The sequence below is a fragment of the Phoca vitulina genome, unplaced genomic scaffold, assembly GCF_004348235.1.
Source record: "Phoca vitulina isolate PV1807 unplaced genomic scaffold, GSC_HSeal_1.0 scaffold122, whole genome shotgun sequence".
Lineage (NCBI taxonomy): Eukaryota > Metazoa > Chordata > Mammalia > Carnivora > Phocidae > Phoca > Phoca vitulina.
This window is the reverse complement of record NW_022589825.1, coordinates 891,723-909,082: the sequence shown is the minus strand read 5'-3', so window position 1 is coordinate 909,082 and position 17,360 is coordinate 891,723. Positions and strand designations below refer to the sequence as shown.

The 17,360-nt window shown below is 43.1% G+C and overlaps 1 protein-coding gene across 2 annotated transcripts; it reads right to left on the bottom strand.

The window, feature by feature from the left end:
* Nucleotides 1-1,663: 1,663 nt before the first annotated feature.
* Nucleotides 1,664-17,141, bottom strand: PLP1 (proteolipid protein 1). Of its 2 annotated transcripts, none has more exons than XM_032398907.1 (7): nucleotides 16,952-17,141; nucleotides 8,504-8,690; nucleotides 7,527-7,788; nucleotides 6,274-6,442; nucleotides 5,730-5,803; nucleotides 4,908-4,973; nucleotides 1,664-3,785 (listed from the first exon to the last, which is right to left on the bottom strand). In XM_032398907.1, the coding sequence occupies exons 1-7, from the start codon at nucleotides 16,953-16,955 to the stop codon at nucleotides 3,714-3,716; spliced, it is 834 nt and encodes a 277-aa protein (XP_032254798.1). In that variant the 5' UTR covers nucleotides 16,956-17,141; the 3' UTR covers nucleotides 1,664-3,713. The 2 variants fall into 2 exon arrangements, with proteins under 2 accessions (XP_032254798.1, XP_032254799.1); XM_032398908.1 differs by having other exon boundaries at nucleotides 7,632-7,788; nucleotides 16,952-17,121.
* Between the last annotated feature and the right edge of the window lie 219 nt (nucleotides 17,142-17,360).

Sequence of the window (17,360 nt, the reverse complement as noted above, 5' to 3'; positions counted from 1 at the left end):
ACATCAGGCTCTTGGCTCAGCGGGAAGCCTGATTCTCCTCTGTCTCCTGTTCCCCCTGCTTGTGCTCTCTCTCTCTCTGACAAATAAATAAATAAAATCTTAAAAAAAAAAAAAAAAAGAAATTCCCAGTGTTTAGCACAATGCTTAGTAGATGTTCAATAAATGTTTGTAGACTGAATTAATGAATGAACAAATGTTGCTCTGGCCGAAGCTGCAGCATCCACACCCTGCATAACTGCACTCGGTACTGACCCTGATGATAGAAAAAGCAATACAACTGACGCTGTAAGAAAATGTTTCTTGTTTATACTGCTGCATCTTGATCTTTGGCTGATCTAAGCACAAAGAGAGCTCTTTCAGTTGAGAGAAAGGAGGTTTATGGTGTGTGGGAGAGCTAAGAACAATGGGCTCAATTGATAGACTGGAGATGCTCTCAGCTTCTGAGAGCCTGGAAACTCCATCTATAGATCAGTCCCAGAGGGCAGAGCCAAATAAGGGCAGATGGAGAACACGGCTTTCTTGGGAACTGGCTTTCTGCTGTTCTGAGGCAAAAATACATTCACTCTATAGCACCCTGAATCAATTCTCCAAAATATGGTGCTGTGTCCTTGTTTGCCAGTGTCTAAAAATAAGTCCTTGTCATATTTTTATGCTTTTTGTCTTAACGTCATCCAACCAGACTTGCTTGCAGAATATTAATTGTGGTGAAGCAGAAATCAGGAGATTACACTGAAACTACTTTTCAGCGGAGCTCCTTAACTGACGACTGACCTGTTGCCCCCAGCTAAAGTCTCCTTTCTCGGCAATCGTGCTCCTTGCCAGCAGCAACTATGGGACAAGGAATCTACTCATTTTAAGTCAGCTTTCTTTGGGCAGGTCATTAGAGTGCTGTCCAAGAGTGTCACATTCTAGCCTAGGGTTGTAAAAGGGATTAAACACTGTGTCCCAAGTGGGCTAGTGGGCGGGCCATCCAAGGTAACAGGTGTCACTAATTTACTTTAATAGTGCCCTGCCACCGGCTGTTTAAATTTACATTGTCTTTACCATATCTACTCTGCCCCTACCTTAAACCTTTCATCCAGTACTTTTCAGATAAAACTAAGCATTATTCATGTATGAAGCACTGAGGGCTCATTATTGGAATATCCAAACGATTGAAAGAGAACGTAGCAATAACTTAATCCTCAATACACCAGGGCTGGGGCACCATTATATTAAAGAAGTAACTGTATTTGAGTCTGAATGAGCAGAACACTCTGAAACCCAGCTTCTAAGAGAAAAGAAACCTTAAAACAGACATGTCCAGGTATATAGGCTTTCGCTGTAGATACTTGACTAGAAGTTCTCAGGTATTAAGACCTGAGTTCTACAAAAACAAAAACAAAAATAAACAACAACAACAAAAACCCCCACCTGTGTTCTAGTCAAGCTCAGGTATGTGCTTATTGGGTTTCTTTGGGTAATTTACTTTGACTGTTTCTTAGTGTCCCAAGCTATAAAAATAGAAGGGATTTATCTATTTTTTATGTCAGAAAATTGTTGTGAGAATGACTTGGGTGACCTGAAAAATAAATAAGCTCCTTGAACAAAGCACAATAAAGGTCTAATTATTCGAGTTTCTATTGTGGGGTTACACAAAACAATTCACTCAAAGGACACAATGTTTGATTGAGAACATTCTTAATTTTATTTTTCTTTAATTTTATAAAATTCATTTTGTAAGATAAGTTCCTAAAAGTTTATCCTTTATGTGTGTTAAAATTGAAATTCTGTATCAGAAACGAAGGAAACACTTTCAGTTAACTCTCTTTGTGTGTGTATATGTGTGTATGTATGCGTGGGAGGTTTTCAGGGAAGGGTTGGTTATTTGTTATGTTATTAAATCAAAACAAAACACAAGATATGGATTACTTCACTTTCCTTGATCTTGATTGGTTTCTTACAGAACCTTTTCCATCTCCTCCCTCTATGCAGCCTGGAAGCTTATCTTGTATACTGGTCTGAAAACAAATATTAAGTATCTTTTTGCAAACATCTTACTTCTCCTTAAACATTGCTGAACCAACTTTGGGGGAAAAAAACCAAAACAACTCTTTACAACAAAAGAGCCACCTACAGTCATATCCGTAAGATCTCTTTCCATAAAGACCAATCAGCCTTTTCTTTTTTAACCCAAAGTTAACAAACACAGAAAGAGAAGCCTGAAACCTGGGAGTTATTCAGGTTTCCAACTCTTTCCACCTTTCTGTTTCCATGGAAGCTTACCAACTGAATAGCTGATGGCTGGGGCATTCTATTAAGTGATCTATACTAGGAGAGAATAACCTATATGTTAAACCTGACTCTTTAACACATCGAGTTAGCACTGCTAAATCAAATCATCCCCCATTAGCTTAAAAAGAACAATCAAATAGGTTATTCAAATTGAGGTTCAAATTCACCAAATCCGTTTCTGCAAAGAACAGAATAATTTGGAGAAAATCTAGTAGTTGTATGGAACTAGCCAATTTTAAATATTATTTGCAATGTTTAACGTTCAATGTCCATTTGCTAAAGAATCATTATCAAAGAATCATTCTCTAGACCTTTCTGGTACAACCCCAAACAAGTGATAAACAAACTGGTAAATGTGAAATACGCATCATTCTGAAACAAATCAAGATCTTCAAATCATCTTCTATGACTAAATGGATAATACCCCATGAAAAGAGCACCATTGTGAAGATATGACAGAGGCCAGAGTATACAACTAATTAACAGAAAAAAGACACGCTATCCAAAGAGTTATCTATCCTGTGTCTACCAGAGGGCTGGCTCAGTTTACACCGTTAGCCACTAACAACTGCTGCTCCTTAGGCCAGTCTTTTTTTTTTTTTTTTAATGAGCTAGTTTCTTTCTGTTCTCAGCTCCTTGGAAACCACAGGGTTGTCATGGTAGCTGTTATCAAGGAAAAGGGAGTGAGAAGATGCTGACAATACCCTGCTTCTTTTCTCTAATAAGGTGTAAAGCCAGGTGCCCACTTGGTCTACACAGACACTACGCTCCCTTATGCTATAAGTAAGATCGGCTGAGTTAGGGCTTAAATAGTCCATCGCCATTAGGGTCAGTGCTCTCTTTCTATGGGTGAAAGATCCTTGCTTTGACCCCCTTCTCCCAGCTGCAATAGGTAGATTTGGGCAAATGCTTTTATTGTTTTGTTGGCATTCTTTTTTTTTCTTCTATCTTCCGTGGTAAGAGGGAGACAGGAGTGGGTTCTCTGTTTTGTACATCAAGGAGAATATATTTGGCCCCAATAGATGTCAAGGGGACCAGGTACATCCCTTCTCTCTACCTGAGCATCTTTTTTTCCACTTTGTTTCCATCAGTGGAAGTGCCCTTTGAAGAGAAAACACTTCCTGGTCCTCAGGAGATGCTTGAAAATTGAATTAGAGCCTCCATTCCTTTGTGACTTGCAGTTGGGGAGTCACCATCTGAAGCATTTCCCATTTCTAGCAGGAACCAGCTGTGAAGCAAAATGACTAAAAGAGGTACATAAGAGGGGAGAGTCCAGAGAGAGACATTAATCACCACAAGACTCTCCTTTCTTGTTACACTCGTCAAGTAAGAAGAGGGCCAGTCAGTGGCAAAGGCAAAGAGTTAACATGGGAGACGCAGCACTGTAGGCTGTGTGGTTAGAGCCTCGCTATTAGAGAAAGGGAAATTTCTACAGGAGATCAGAACTTGGTGCCTCGGCCCATGAGTTTAAGGACGGCAAAGTTGTAGGTGGCAGCAATCATGAAGGTGAGCTGTAGGAAGAGAAGAGAAAATATGAGTGAGAGTAGAAAAGGAAGTTCTCCCTCCTCCAGAGCTTTTGCAAATGAGGAAGGGTAGAAATAAAATCAGTGAAATAAAGGAAAAACCCCTGATCTGTAAAAAGCAGCATGTCCCAGGCTCTCACCCTACATGCCTGACTAGAAGTAATCTCTGAGACATTTCCTTCTAATGGCTCAGGCCCAGAGAATCAACTCGACGAGGGTTTATTCCACACCTATGCTAAGTCCTGGCACTGGGTTTTCCTCAGGAAAGTGAACAGTGCATTGGGCTCTGCCATCATCCCATCCACATGTCTGAGTGACCCGGAGTCACAGGCTGCTTGCTGCCGACACACGGTCACAAGGGGCAGCACAGCCCTCCCTGCTTCATGCATCAGTTTATTTTCCAGAATAAGGAACTCCAGTTTGCATAAAAACCTCAGCAGTAGGGGCCAGGAGTTCTGCGAGCTTATCCTTATCACTACTTACTTAATGACTACAGATAAATTCCTTCACCCTTCAGTGCCCTAGGTTTTTCATCTGAACAATGAATGCACCCCATTGACACTGCACTGGAACACCATTGGCAGGACCTGGGGCATAGGATCACACTGTAGTAATAACAGTTCTAATAATGTCAGAAGGTCCTCCCAGGGTTTTCAGGAGAGTAAGTAAATCCCTTGGAGAGTGCCCAAGGTGGATTCGTATTGACAGCATATAGAATTCCAGGCTTTGGAAAATCACGTTTAGTAATGTTTCCTTGTTCTTGTCACTCATCTGACCAGCATGGGTTGAGAATTAACTGCAATTTATGACTGCAAAGCTCTTGGCACTATTACATGCTCTGTAAATGTTAAATATTATCATTTCTGACTATTAATCTCTTACCTTCTCTTTCCCCACACCACTATTCCTGTTCCTGTCTAATTTCTGAAGTCTCTCTACCTTGCCAACCCAAAGTAGAAGTTCACAGTCTACACTTTGTTGTCTCTTCCCAGGCGCTTGCTTCTCTCTGGCATCACAAGTTTAGCAATCTATCTTTTTGCCTTTCAGCATAGCTGTACCCAAGCTATCCCAGGACCATTTATTTGCCAGGATCACATTCAGACAACTCACCAGGGAAACCAGTGTGGCAGCAGCCCCCACAAATGCAGCAATAAACAGATGGAAGGTCATTTGGAACTGCAAGAAAATGCAAAAGGGAGGAGAGTTTCTTGCAGCTGCAAAAATATGCTCTGCTGTAGATCATGCATGCAGCTTCTTGTGTGTTAATTCTGCATCTATAACTAAACTCACTTCCCTGAGTGTAGGCCTCCTGTTCTTTAATGTACGTCACAGCACCTAGCCCCAGAGCACTCAGAACACAAAGTATTCATAAAACACTCAAAAATATTTTAATCACCTGGTTCCCTACAGTTGTACCCAGGATCCCCAAATTTAAAGTCATGGTTTAAAGTTTGAACGTTTAAAGCTACTGCCTTCTTCTTCAGGATTTACTTTTATTCCCCTGCCTCATTTGTGGATGATATCCATTGCCAATACAGTGTTTTCCTCTTTCAAATGTACTTTTTGTTTTTACTTCTCATTAGAGACGGAGGGGTTCCAAACTGAAAGTGGTTTTGTAAAACCTATGAGTATGTCTCTATGCAGAAATCATTTTCTTGATAAGGTTTTTAACTAAAAGAATTTTTTTTTTCACTTGGGGGATTTTTCATTAATCTCTATCTTTACCTAAAACTACAAATTTCTCCTTTAAGGAAGGAAGTCTTGGAATGGAAGCCTTTCTATGCAGCTCTAAGAGAAATAGATGTTTTAACATCTATGCTCAAAATCCAGCAAAAAAAAAAAAACCTGTGGCTTTTAAAATTGAAGGCCATGGGTAGAAATTTGTATGGTACAAGCCATTCCATTGTGAAAGAACTCAAATGGCCCACTCACCTCGGCTGTTTTGCAGATGGAAAGAAGGTTGGAGCCACACACCTTGCCAGGGAAAGCATTCCATGGGAGAACACCTGAGTAAGACACACAAGTCAACCAGGGTGAACTTCATGGAGTTGTGGGGCTCCACGGAGATTTTCTTTCAGAGCCCTTCTTACATCTTTAATCATCCTGGCTGAAAAGTTGAATCTCACTAACAATCAGGATCCTCTTTTGTAAAGATTTGCAAAAAAAAAAAAAAAAAAAAAATAGAAGGTGGTACTGAACAGTTGTGTAATCTTGTGTTTGTTATTGAAATGTACTGCTTCTCAACCAGGCTAGAGCAGTGTTACCAGCCAAGAAAACTCCTACCACTTCCAAGAGAAGTTCCCTTCCAAGGGAAGAAATCTCTCCAATTTCAGTGGGAAGGGAATAACAAACTAAGATCCAGGCATCCATAACATTTTTCCCTATAATCACCACCCTTGTCATCCCAAGTAAAGAACCAAATATATAGTGCTTTCATAGGGGGTAAGAGAGCCAAGGCACCAATACCCTAACTCACCATACATTCTGGCATCAGCACAGAGACTGCCTATACTGGCAGAAGTCTTGCTGGGGAAGGCAATAGACTGGCAGGTGGTCCAGGTGTTGAAGTAAATGTACACAGGCACAGCAGAGCAGGCAAACACCAGGAGCCACACAATGGTCAGGGCATAGGTGATGCCCACAAACTAAAACAATTGACATGGGGTGGTTAGAAATCAGCATCGGCCTGCAGACATTGAAGCACAAACTGGGAGATCCTGGAGTGGCATGTGCCAGATAGGAAACCAGATTCCAGGGATCTCCACCAAATGAAATTAGTAAGCAGGGCACCTCTGCCAAATGTCGTTGGCAGTATCTACTAGAGAACTGGCCCCAAGTGTGATGGAGGGTGGCGGGAATGGGTGGGGGTTGGAGTGAGGAGGATCCCTGGGTTAGAGAGGCTTCAGGAGATTTTTTGGGCAGATAAGGTGTAAAGAAATCAAAGCAGATCTTGAAAGAAAGTCGTGCCATTTCTCGCCTTAGGCTGAGCTTAGAAAATATTCCTCGTCATGAGACTTTTCATCCCTAGTCATTGAGCAAAGCCAATAGGAGGTTTAAATTTCAGATCCAAAAACCTTTCTAAGCCAACTGCTGGCCACAAAAGGTATCACCATAACCCACAGATATTCAACCCCCAAAAGATCTTACTTAACTCTAGAGACTGAAAACCAATGTGTGCCTCACTAGAAGCAGGGATAACCCTCAGACAAAGATGAAGCATTAAATATGTATATCCATGTTAGTTTCCTCTGGGACCTCCAACAGTGTAGAATCCCAGAATATTGGGAATTCCACCTTGGAGTAGAATTATTTAATTTGCATGATCCACCCTCCCTCTCAGATCAGGTACCTGCATCTCAATCCCATGAGTAGCATTTAGGTTCTTAGGTGGTCAAATCTAATTTTATTGTGGTCCCTGCTAAGAGGAGAGTAAAGGAATACCAACAGATGGCTTAGAAATGGTCCGATTTTATGAAGTATCCACAAAAGTCATGCTTTTTTTTTTTTTTTTTTTGAGATGAAATTTTCTAGGGAATTTTTGAAAGGTGAGGCTAAGCCAACTGGGCACCACGTTCTTCCTGACCTTCTCGTTCAGCTGTAGCCATCACTTCCTCACTCAAAAGCCAGGCCCCTAGAGAGGACCCAGCCTTGGGTGGGGATGAGGCCACAGACTCACGCCCAATTATCCCCCACCCCTTGTTATTGCCACAAAATCCTGAGGATGATCACCTTGTCGGGATGTCCTAGCCATTTTCCCAAACAATGACACACCCGCTCCAAAGAATGAGCTTGATGTTGGCCTCTGGAACCCCTCCCCTTCTGGCCCCCTGTTACCGTTGCGCTCAGGCCCTTGCCGCAGATGGTGGTCTTGTAGTCGCCAAAGATCTGCCTGACTGCGCCGGTGGTGTAGAAGCCCTCAGCCAGCAGGAGGGCCCCATAAAGGAAGAAGAAAGAGGCAGTTCCATAGATGACATACTGGAAGGCATGGATCCTGCATGAACAGATAAACAAAAGATATCAGGAAACCTTATTAACTGAGGAACTGGTTCCCTTCCTGCCTAAGTAAGGTGGACACTTGAGTGAGCACCTAAACAAGGCTAGGGATTTTTTAGAGGAATCACTAGGTTCCTCCACCCCTTGCTTGCCCTGTGATCTGAAGAACTGGGGCTCTATTCTCCTTGGCCTGACCCTTCAGAGATGTTTCCTCAGAGGAGAAAGCAGAGAGGAGCTAGACTAGGAGGAAGAGGGATGAAGGAATAGGGGCCTAACGTGCTAGGAACAGGAAAGTCTTAGTACGGAGCCTGAGCAGACTCAAACAGTATGTCAAACCAAGAGCAGCAGCCCCAGTCTGTCCAGTCATTGGGCCTTTCCTGAGTTCTCCATACCTATCACTGCAGAGGCTCCAACTCAGTCAATGTTAACCTTACGGGCAGAAGTTAGAACACGTGGGACAAAGCAAGTGCAGTGGAGGGTGAGAAGTGGGCTGGCAGGCAGACAGAACTCCCCTTTCTGAATTTGGCATTTCCCCCTCATTCAGGAGCTCAGATGGGGCATAGTTGAAATCTGCAAACAGAGGGAAGACTCGGGAATCCTGTCTGGCTCTACGCTAAACCCCCTACTAATCACTAAGGAGCTAATGAGTTCTATATGTCTCCAGGGAGAGAGGGGAAAAAAAGAGGGGTTTGTGTATGATAACAGGTACTTACACATTGATGAGATACTCATAGTCCTGGTAGTTTTTGGAGAAATAGGTCTCAATGAGCTTTTCTGTGCCAGTGAGTGCTTCATGTCCACAGCCACAGAACAGTGCCACCCCAAAGAAACATAATCCAGTGGCCACCAGGGAAGCAAAGGGGGCCCCTACGAGACATCTTGCACAGCACTCTAACAAGCCTGGGAAGGAAGGAGGGAAAAAGTCAGGGATGTTCCATAAGTAGCTCATGCCACTCATACCTCTCTGCCAGACCAGTCAAGCCCTGCGCTCACATGCACAGATGGAGTAGTCACTCCAGAGTCCAAAAGCACAAGAGTCTCCAACTTTAGGCTTCTGGAATGTGAGATTGACCCAAAAACCATCACTTTGTTCCATTCTTGAAAATAAGTCCTTAATTTTAATTCCCAGAATGTATGGGTTTTTAAAATAATCTGTCATCAAAGTAGCAAGCTGGGGAGATTATGCGAGCATCCTCTCCTTTCTTATTCTGATTTGTTTGTTTCAGTCATTTATCAACTCTTATGGAGTACTTACTATATGACCAGCATTGTGCCAGGTGTTATGTGGGATGTGAAAACATAAAAGACATAGACTTTACCATATGGGAGTCTTTTGTTTACTGAGGAAGAATGAGCTAAGTAGACCTAATATTTTCAACTAACAATTTTAGGCAGCCAAGTAAGTGGTTACAGAAGGTAAATGCAACAAAAGTTCCACAAAGGGATGGGTGCAGGCCAGAGATGTTGGTATTGTCAGACAGTATTTGAGCTTTGGAGAGCATTCCAGGTGGGGGAAACTTTGGAAATGGCATGCTTCTGGATATTCCTGAACATTGGCTGTATTTGTCGCATGGAATGCTTGCTTCTCTTTCATCTAGAATATTATGTGGAGAGCAGTCCAAAGGGAAGGAGGAAACTGGCAGAGAGCAGGAGACAGTAATGGGAGGGTGACTATTATTCACAGTAATAAAAACGCAAGCTTAATGATTTTTGAACACTTTGCTTGGCTGATTTGTCCCCCTATATTGCAGCTTGGCCAATATCTGCACCCTCAGGCTTACACCGGAGTCCTGTCAAAACAGCTACAAAAAGACTCTATACAAAGTCAGCAAAACATGAAACCTCTTTCTGGCATGACGAAAACACACCAGAGCCTGGAAACACAGGTGTCTCAAAGTGCTAAGAGTCCCTGAGATACCGAGACCTGTCACCCTAGGCCCCATGCCAGTGTTGCTGATAAACAGGAAAAGCACACAAGAAGTCGTAGGCTCTAAGAACAGCTGTGCCCCAAGTACTAGCCCCATGCTGTAAGTGCCACATGGAGCAAAACTTAACAAATGTCAAGTAGATGGCAGACTAGATGAGGAAACCGTGGTTCCCTTGGGCCACTTGGCCAGATCTCAAATATATAAAGCATATATGTGTGTGGGGTGTGTGTGTGTGTGTGTGTGTGTGCACGCGCACTGATTTTATACATCTATTCATATATCATATAATATATATAGATATGATATATGAAATATTTTATATATATCATATGTATATATGAATTATATACACATATACAGCTGATGTGCTGAGAAGCTGTTTTTGGAAAAGCATGTTGGAACTCCTTATAAAAAGAAAGCAAATTGTACTAATTTCTAGGTTTGAATTTTTATCCAAATCTCACTTGTTTATGCCATGGTAGCAAGGACTAGGGGAGTCCTTTGCCCTACCCTCTTAATACTAGTACAGTTTCTTTTTAGCCCCGTGTGATTAAACATCTGTGGATCTGCATGGCTGATGCAATGTGAACAGATTTTGAAGGACCAGATTATCTCTATGATGAGAAAGTTGAGGTAGAAGGATTTGTCTCTGTTCTAAGAGCCACAGAATGAGTGAGTTCTATTATCCATCATCCCCTAAAATGACAAGCCCTCCCTTGGTCCTCAAAGAGCATCTTCCTCAAAGATTCTGGTATGTGACACCAGAGATGAGGTTCAGAAGCCCAAGGCAAGCAGACTAAGTAGCTAATATTTGCAGCAGAACTGAATTTTCATCCTTTTCCAAGAACTGAAGAACTGCTGTCAGAAAATTTGGCCTCTATGAGAAGCAATCAATTTGTAGCTGTGTTGCTGTAGTGGAGGCAAAGTTTACTTAGTATGAACTTGGCAATAGTGCTTGGTAACAGTGCTTCATCAGAGCTGTGTGGTGTGTGTGTGTCTGTGTGTGTGTGTGTGTGTGTGTTGTGTATACATGCATGTGTGCACGCATGTATATACCAGAAAGAAAAACACAGCAGTTCAAATTGATCATTGTTCTCAGGAAACATTCCAGAAATTGATCTTCCTCTTTCTCAACAGGTTAAGATACTAGATGCATCCTGTAAGTTAAGAAAAAGAACTTGGAAATAAACAGTGCTGCCATTTTCCTACTGTCTATCCAACTCTTCCCCACCCCCAAACTCTAGACTCTTCTAGTAAAGAAGGTCTCTGAAGCCTGAGGGTGGGGGGAGGAGAAGGTCAGTGACCTCTCTGTTCCCTCTCTCCCCAGCACAGGGTCAGGGCTTGGACAGAGCCCTCCATAGCTCCCCTGGACAAAGAAGCCTTGTTTTTCCCTGAGATCCCAGGAGCCTCATTGGTATTCTGCAGGGGCCTGCAGGCCTGGGGGTGGGGAGGGGGTCAGACCCAGGGAACAATGGCAGAACTGTTTATTTAGCCCAGAGTAAGGACAGCCATCAAACCTAGCAAGTTACCGTCCTGTGCCACTCACTCACCCCAGCCTTTTCACCCTGGGAAGAGCTAAATGGCTCAGGTGTGATCAGGGATGAAGGAACTTGAACTCTTGCTAGCCAAACAGGGAATTCCACTCTAAGCTTTAGCTGATGCCCCCTCCAGGGTTATAAAGATAAGGAAAAATCCTCTTTGGTGTATCTGATCCCTTGATCATCATCCAAATAACCAGAGAGTGTCAGATGTAGTGTCCTTACTGGGTGATAAAGGGCTAAGCCTTGGGAGCAACTCTGGATCATCCACCAATATGCTTTCTTTTTACATACATTTTTCCTCTATTTTCTTAGACCTCAAATAACTTAGTACCCCTCTTCTGCTGCACTGCCACTCAAAGCAAGGGACAAGAAAGACAGGTTTTAATGAGTCTTCAACGTGGAGTTGGAAACAAATGGCCCCAGATAAATCACTCTGGAGCTCTATAGTTCAACGATATCAACATACACATTACATGTCCATCTCTTCACAGATGAAATGTCATTCTGGGGACATCTAAGTTCAACAGAAGTGAAGAATCTCAGTCAGTCTGACCAAACAAAAAATCAACTTTTAAATTTCAACTGGAAAAAAACTCAGAACATGCAAAAAAAAAAAAAAAATGTGTCTTCATCAAAGTAGTTGGCAATCAAAACATTCTGAGAAAGGTCCATGGTGTTCACTTTGGTTTTTCACAGCCCAAGAAATGTCTTTGGGAATGTGTGAACAATAGCCTAAAGCCACAAGCTCTACATTTCAGCACCTTTCATGGTTAAAAGGGTACTGGTTTGATTCAGGAAGGCTGTGAGGGATTCTGAAGTCCTTTGGCTCTCTTAAGAGTCATGCTCACGTTTCCAGGCTAAGCACAGATTGTCACATGGTAGAGTTGGCATAAAAGAACTACAATAATAATAATATTACCCAGTGCAACTCAATTGGATTAAACTGCCTGACTTTGATGAGAGGTCATAGAGAAAAATAATGACCCTTCCCAGTGTTTTCCTTTCATTTCTTTTGATGTGGATTCAGTACAATTATTAAGCATATTTGAAGTAAGCTGGGCACTATGAGAAACAAAAGGGAATTATAAAGGCCAGTCCCTTTCTTCAATGACCTTTCAGTCTTGCTAGGGAGAACAAACTTGTGTCTGTGAATCAAAGACCAAAGCTACCTATAACTTAGTGTTAAAATGTATATGATCAAGTCCTGTGAGCAAAATGTAAGCAAAGGTGTTGGCTAGATTTATCCACAAACTTCCAAAATGAGTCTAATCAATCTGTGCTAGAACTTCAAGCCCTTCTGACCAATAGTTTTCACAGGAATCTGACAAAGATCAACAGGACCATTGTTAATCTTATCCAGATCCATGTCCATCCAAGGGACTGTGTTGATCCTGATGCTGTCTCTTTAAGCAGGAGCCAAGAGCTCCCAAACCCTCCCTCCTTTCCCATGCCCTGGGCACGCCTCAAGGACCAGCTCCATGATGGAAATTCAGTGTGAATCTGGGAACTCATCAAAGGGAGGAGAGGAAGGGCTTTCAGTGAAAGAGATGGTAGAAAGAGACCAATTGTGCCTTGCACAATTCCTAGCCTGTCCCTTGAATCCAGCTGACAAAGGGAGAGATAGAAGAACCCTATACAATAGATCTAAACAACAGGCAAACTCATTGAATGAAAAACTGGCCCCATCTCCCTAAGTCTCTAATCTGCTCTACAGTCTTACCCTCCTCCCAGAACCCACCCCTTAACCTCACTCCATGAACAGAGGCCTCCTTGATTGGGGCCTATAGCAGTTGACAGGGCCAAGATGCTAGAGCAACCGTGACTGGTACTGGGGATGGATGGAGATCAGTGGGTGGGTTCTAGGAGTAAAACAACAATCATCAGGAGGTGCCAGAGACAAAGACTTTTGCTTCTGGCCTTATCCTGGTCAGACAAAGCCCTGACTATAATCTTGTCTTCCCTACATGAACTCAGCACTTATACTGCATTCAAGTGGTGGAAGGGGGCCCTGCAACCACTGGGACATGGGAATCTAAGCCTAATGGATGGTCAAGTCATATAGATAAAATTAAATAAAAAGGAAACTCAGCCTCTTGTTCGGACAGATATTATTATTACTACAGCAACAGCATTTGGACCAATTTATTTCCTATACTCTCTACTCCTCCCCAAACACACACATCACACACACACACACACACACACACACACACACATACACACGCCAATATATGCCCAAACATTGGGAGGTTGGAATAGAAGCTTGATTATTAAACTCTATTCCTGACACATTGTCTTCATCTTGCCCATGTATGCGGAGGTAAAAGAGAAGCACCTGATAATAAGCTAAGAGACATTTTCTATACCTTATTCCTTAGGTTAGTCTCTCACCGTTTCCTCCTCTCTCCTTGGTTGCAGTGTGAAGCTGATCTGGGGAGCTTTGTTCTCTTCCTTGGGATGTCACTGATTCTTTTCCAGAGCCCTGCCTAGCAGAGAGCTCAGAGGCAAGTACAGAGCAGTAAGATCACCTTTACAACCATTTTTAAATAGCCAAGGAGGAAGTAATCAATCAGTACTCATAGGGTTTTTGAGGTAAGTTTGGAACTGGGTAGGCCCTAACAGTGGGAAAGAAAGAGAAACCTGCTGTTTGCCTTCCAGGTTGATGTGACCTTACCTGATCATGTCACTGCCCTGACTCAATCTTCTCCGGATCTTAAGTTCTGTAGGCAAGGAAGGCATTTCTACATTGCTTTCTTTCAAGACCAAGAACTATACCCTGGGGGTGGTTTTCAGGGCTTCAAGATAATACACAAAAAGGCAATGAGGGAAAAAGATGCCACTAGCTGGGTGCCAGCGCCTTGATGGGTTTAAACACTCTATGTCCCCTCCCACCCATCTCCCAGGGGTTCTTAGGCCTTACTACTACTCATATAGCTTTGAGAGGATAGTTCCAGTCGTCAGGCTCTTGACTAAACTTCCAGCTTTCATAGCGCAGAGCCAGGGCAAAAGCCCCTCCAAGCAGAGCAAGCCTTTCAGTTTGCTTGGCTCTTCAAGAGCTCCTCTGGCTCTGCAGGGCCAAGGTGAGGAATGGGGTGGGGAAGGCTGTCGTGATCTTTTTAGTCACTGTCTCTAGGAGGAGTAAATGAGTATGCTGGTTTGGATCTGGTTTCTTTTTAGCTCTTGGCATTCTTGTGGCATTCTTGCCATCCTGGTGGGATGCACTTAGTCTTCAGGAATTTTGTAAAACTGGACCCCTGCTTTGTATCCACACTTCTTTCTTGCCTGGGCTACCCTCACTTAGCCTGCACCAGCCAACACTACCCTCCTCGGCAAACAGCCACCTTTGGAGGGAAGCATCACAGTGTAGTTACCAGGGTAACAGCCACTGTTCTCAGACAACAGGCTTGCAGGAGCCAATGTTTTGCTGTTCAGTAATGGCATTGTGTTACTGAGCAGAGAATAATCAGCTACTGCTCTTTAGCTCTTGTCCGGTTCCATTGTTATCCCAAAGACTCATTTAGAACATACCCTTCCCAAGTCAGGACAAACTTTAATGAACTATCATTTCCCCCATAAACCTTTTATATAGATAATACTGAATTCAGTGTTCCTCTCTGCTTCCCATCCTGTAAGATTGTATATGGTTGAGGTAGTGAGCTCTATGTTTCTGGGGGTGATTAAACAAAGGCGATAGGAACATTTAATTAGCTGTTGTAGAAGGGAATCCTGCCTTGAGAGTTGGCTCAGGCAGCTTCTAAAGTTCCTTCCAATCCCAGATTCCACGATATAATTTGTCTACTACAATTGTTGAACAGCAACACACTCCATGTCGGAAGTAGTAGCAGTACAGTACCTTGTTAGAGATGGTCTATTATTTACAAAGGACTTGAGATACTTTGTTATTGAATAATCGAAAACTCAGTGGCTACACTCATGTGCACCTGGCCCAAGGATTGCCCACCCCCAAGATCTGGGATCCAATACACAACCTCAACTGTGCCCTTATCTGTGGCAATCTCCCCTGGAGATTCCCCTGGAGGAAATCATCCAGCCTCCATAACAGGAAACTGTCCCTGTGGTCACCTCATTTGTTCCTGCCTTTTCCTCAAGGCTTTCATCCCCTGAGGAAGTAATATTCCACATCGTTCTTTACTCCCTCTCCATTTTTTAATTCACAACCTACCCAATCAGCTGCCTTGACATTACATAGGGTTCCTGATGTTACCAAGGGTAGGATCTGAGTTCCCCTAACATTCACCTCTCACCTGGCTACACTCAGTTGGTAAAATGATTCTTACCCAAGTGCACAAAGTATACACAAAGAAAGCCCAAACCACTTTGGAAAGAGTAAGAGTCAGCTTATACACGTGTTATTGCATAATAATTGGTATGATCATTATTTATAATTGTTATAGAGCTTGCCCATTTTCAAAGGACATCCACATCATTATTACTTGATTTTCACAACCCTGAAAGTAGACAAAGCAGTTATTGTTATCCCCATTTTCCAGAAGATGAAGTGATAATTCACAGTGATCTGCCCAAGGTCATGAAGTTCGTAAGTGGCAGATCTGGGATTCGAACCTGGTTGTGTTGGCTCTAGTCCAGTGCCCTGCCCTCTTAGTTATCCATGTTGAATACATGCTTCAAAGATCTCTCTCAGGATGAAACAACCTAAAGGCTGACACCAGCTTAATATAATCGAAAACCTTTTTCCATGGATGTTGCTGGAGTCTTCTGGGTACTACATTTGATGGTGAATACAGAGGACAATTGATTCTCATTTCATTTAGGATACATTCAAGCTGCTACTCTTTTGCCAAATGTGAACGATGTCTGCACATCTCTGTGGCATCCTGTGTGGACAAAGACCCTTGTGCTCTGTACTCTAAGTAGACACTACCAAAGACCAGATCTTATAGCTTCTCTCTTTGTTCATAGCACCTGGAGAAGCCTTCAGTACTCAACCAAGTCAGTAAGAGCCTTAAGGTCCCAGCAGCTTCCCTGTCATAGGAGGGATTTAGAGTCTGAATCATGCCCTCAGAAAGGCTGAGTCTGTGATATTTGCTAGATATGGTCACCCATATATGTGTGCCTGCATGCACATGCACACACACACACACCTGCTACCCATATCCACTCCCCATGGTAAAGCCATTGAGGCCTTTATTTTCATTCCCTGAACCTGAGATTGGCCCTCTCAGCCATAGCCAAGCCTGAGTTCCATCTTGCCCAATTTCCCAATTTCCTTCTGATGCCAAACAGAGTCCAAATTTTGTATCAGCAAGCAGTTATTTTATACATCTGAGGGCTAGCCAACACTCATTTGTCTCCAGAAGAACCAGGGATGTCAGCTGACCCAGTCACTACCAGGGCCTGAGAACAGGGGAAAAGAGAAGGTAGAGGGAAGTGAGGGGGTAAGAGAACACATGACCATATCCAACCCTCTGGGCACTCTCTCCAAGGACCTGTGGTACTCTCCACGTGCTGCTGGAGTTCTTTGGTAATAAAGCATCATTCTCAGTACAGCAGAGAAGGAGTTAACTTAATTGAGTGCTAAGGAATTAAACAAAACAAGTGCCAAACCACAACTCATTGAAACCATTGGAAACCCCGAACCCTCCAGTTGGAAATTCTCTTGCAAATTTCTGTACCTGCTTGAATCTTCCATGCTAAAGTTTTTGAAACTCACCCATGTCTTTGGAACTCTGACTCCAATTGTAGCCGGCTGGCTAGTCTGCTTTGCGGCTGACTTTGTTCAGCTGGAAGGATCCTGGTCTCTCCAGTCTCCTTCTTCGGTCCTTTACTTTTTCTCTCTGAGTATCTTTGTCCTCTTCTCCTGCAATGAAAAGGGCTTTCTGATTGACAGCCAACCCCCTTAAAGAGACAGGCCCGCTTTCCTCCTCCTCTCCTCCTCCCCTTCTCCTCCCCTTGTCCCCACCTCCTTAGGGATACTCCCTTCTCTAAGGGCTCCATCTTCTCTTTCTGCTTTTCACTGCCAATTGTTTCATTTTCTGTTTTTCTGTTTTTCTCTAAGCCTTGTCTGTGTGGAATTTCACTTTGCTGCAGAGACATCTGGAAATGTGGTTTGGGGTAGAAAT

What these genes read in the sequence shown, in the direction of transcription:
- PLP1 (XM_032398907.1), bottom strand. An exon ending in CCATCTGCAAAACAGCCGAG is followed by an intron (nt 4,974 to 5,729) that starts GTGAGTGGGCCA and finishes ATTTTCTTGCAG; the next exon opens with TTCCAAATGACCTTCCATCT. An exon ending in CTGCCACACTGGTTTCCCTG is followed by an intron (nt 3,786 to 4,907) that starts GTGAGTTGTCTG and finishes CTCTTCCTACAG; the next exon opens with CTCACCTTCATGATTGCTGC.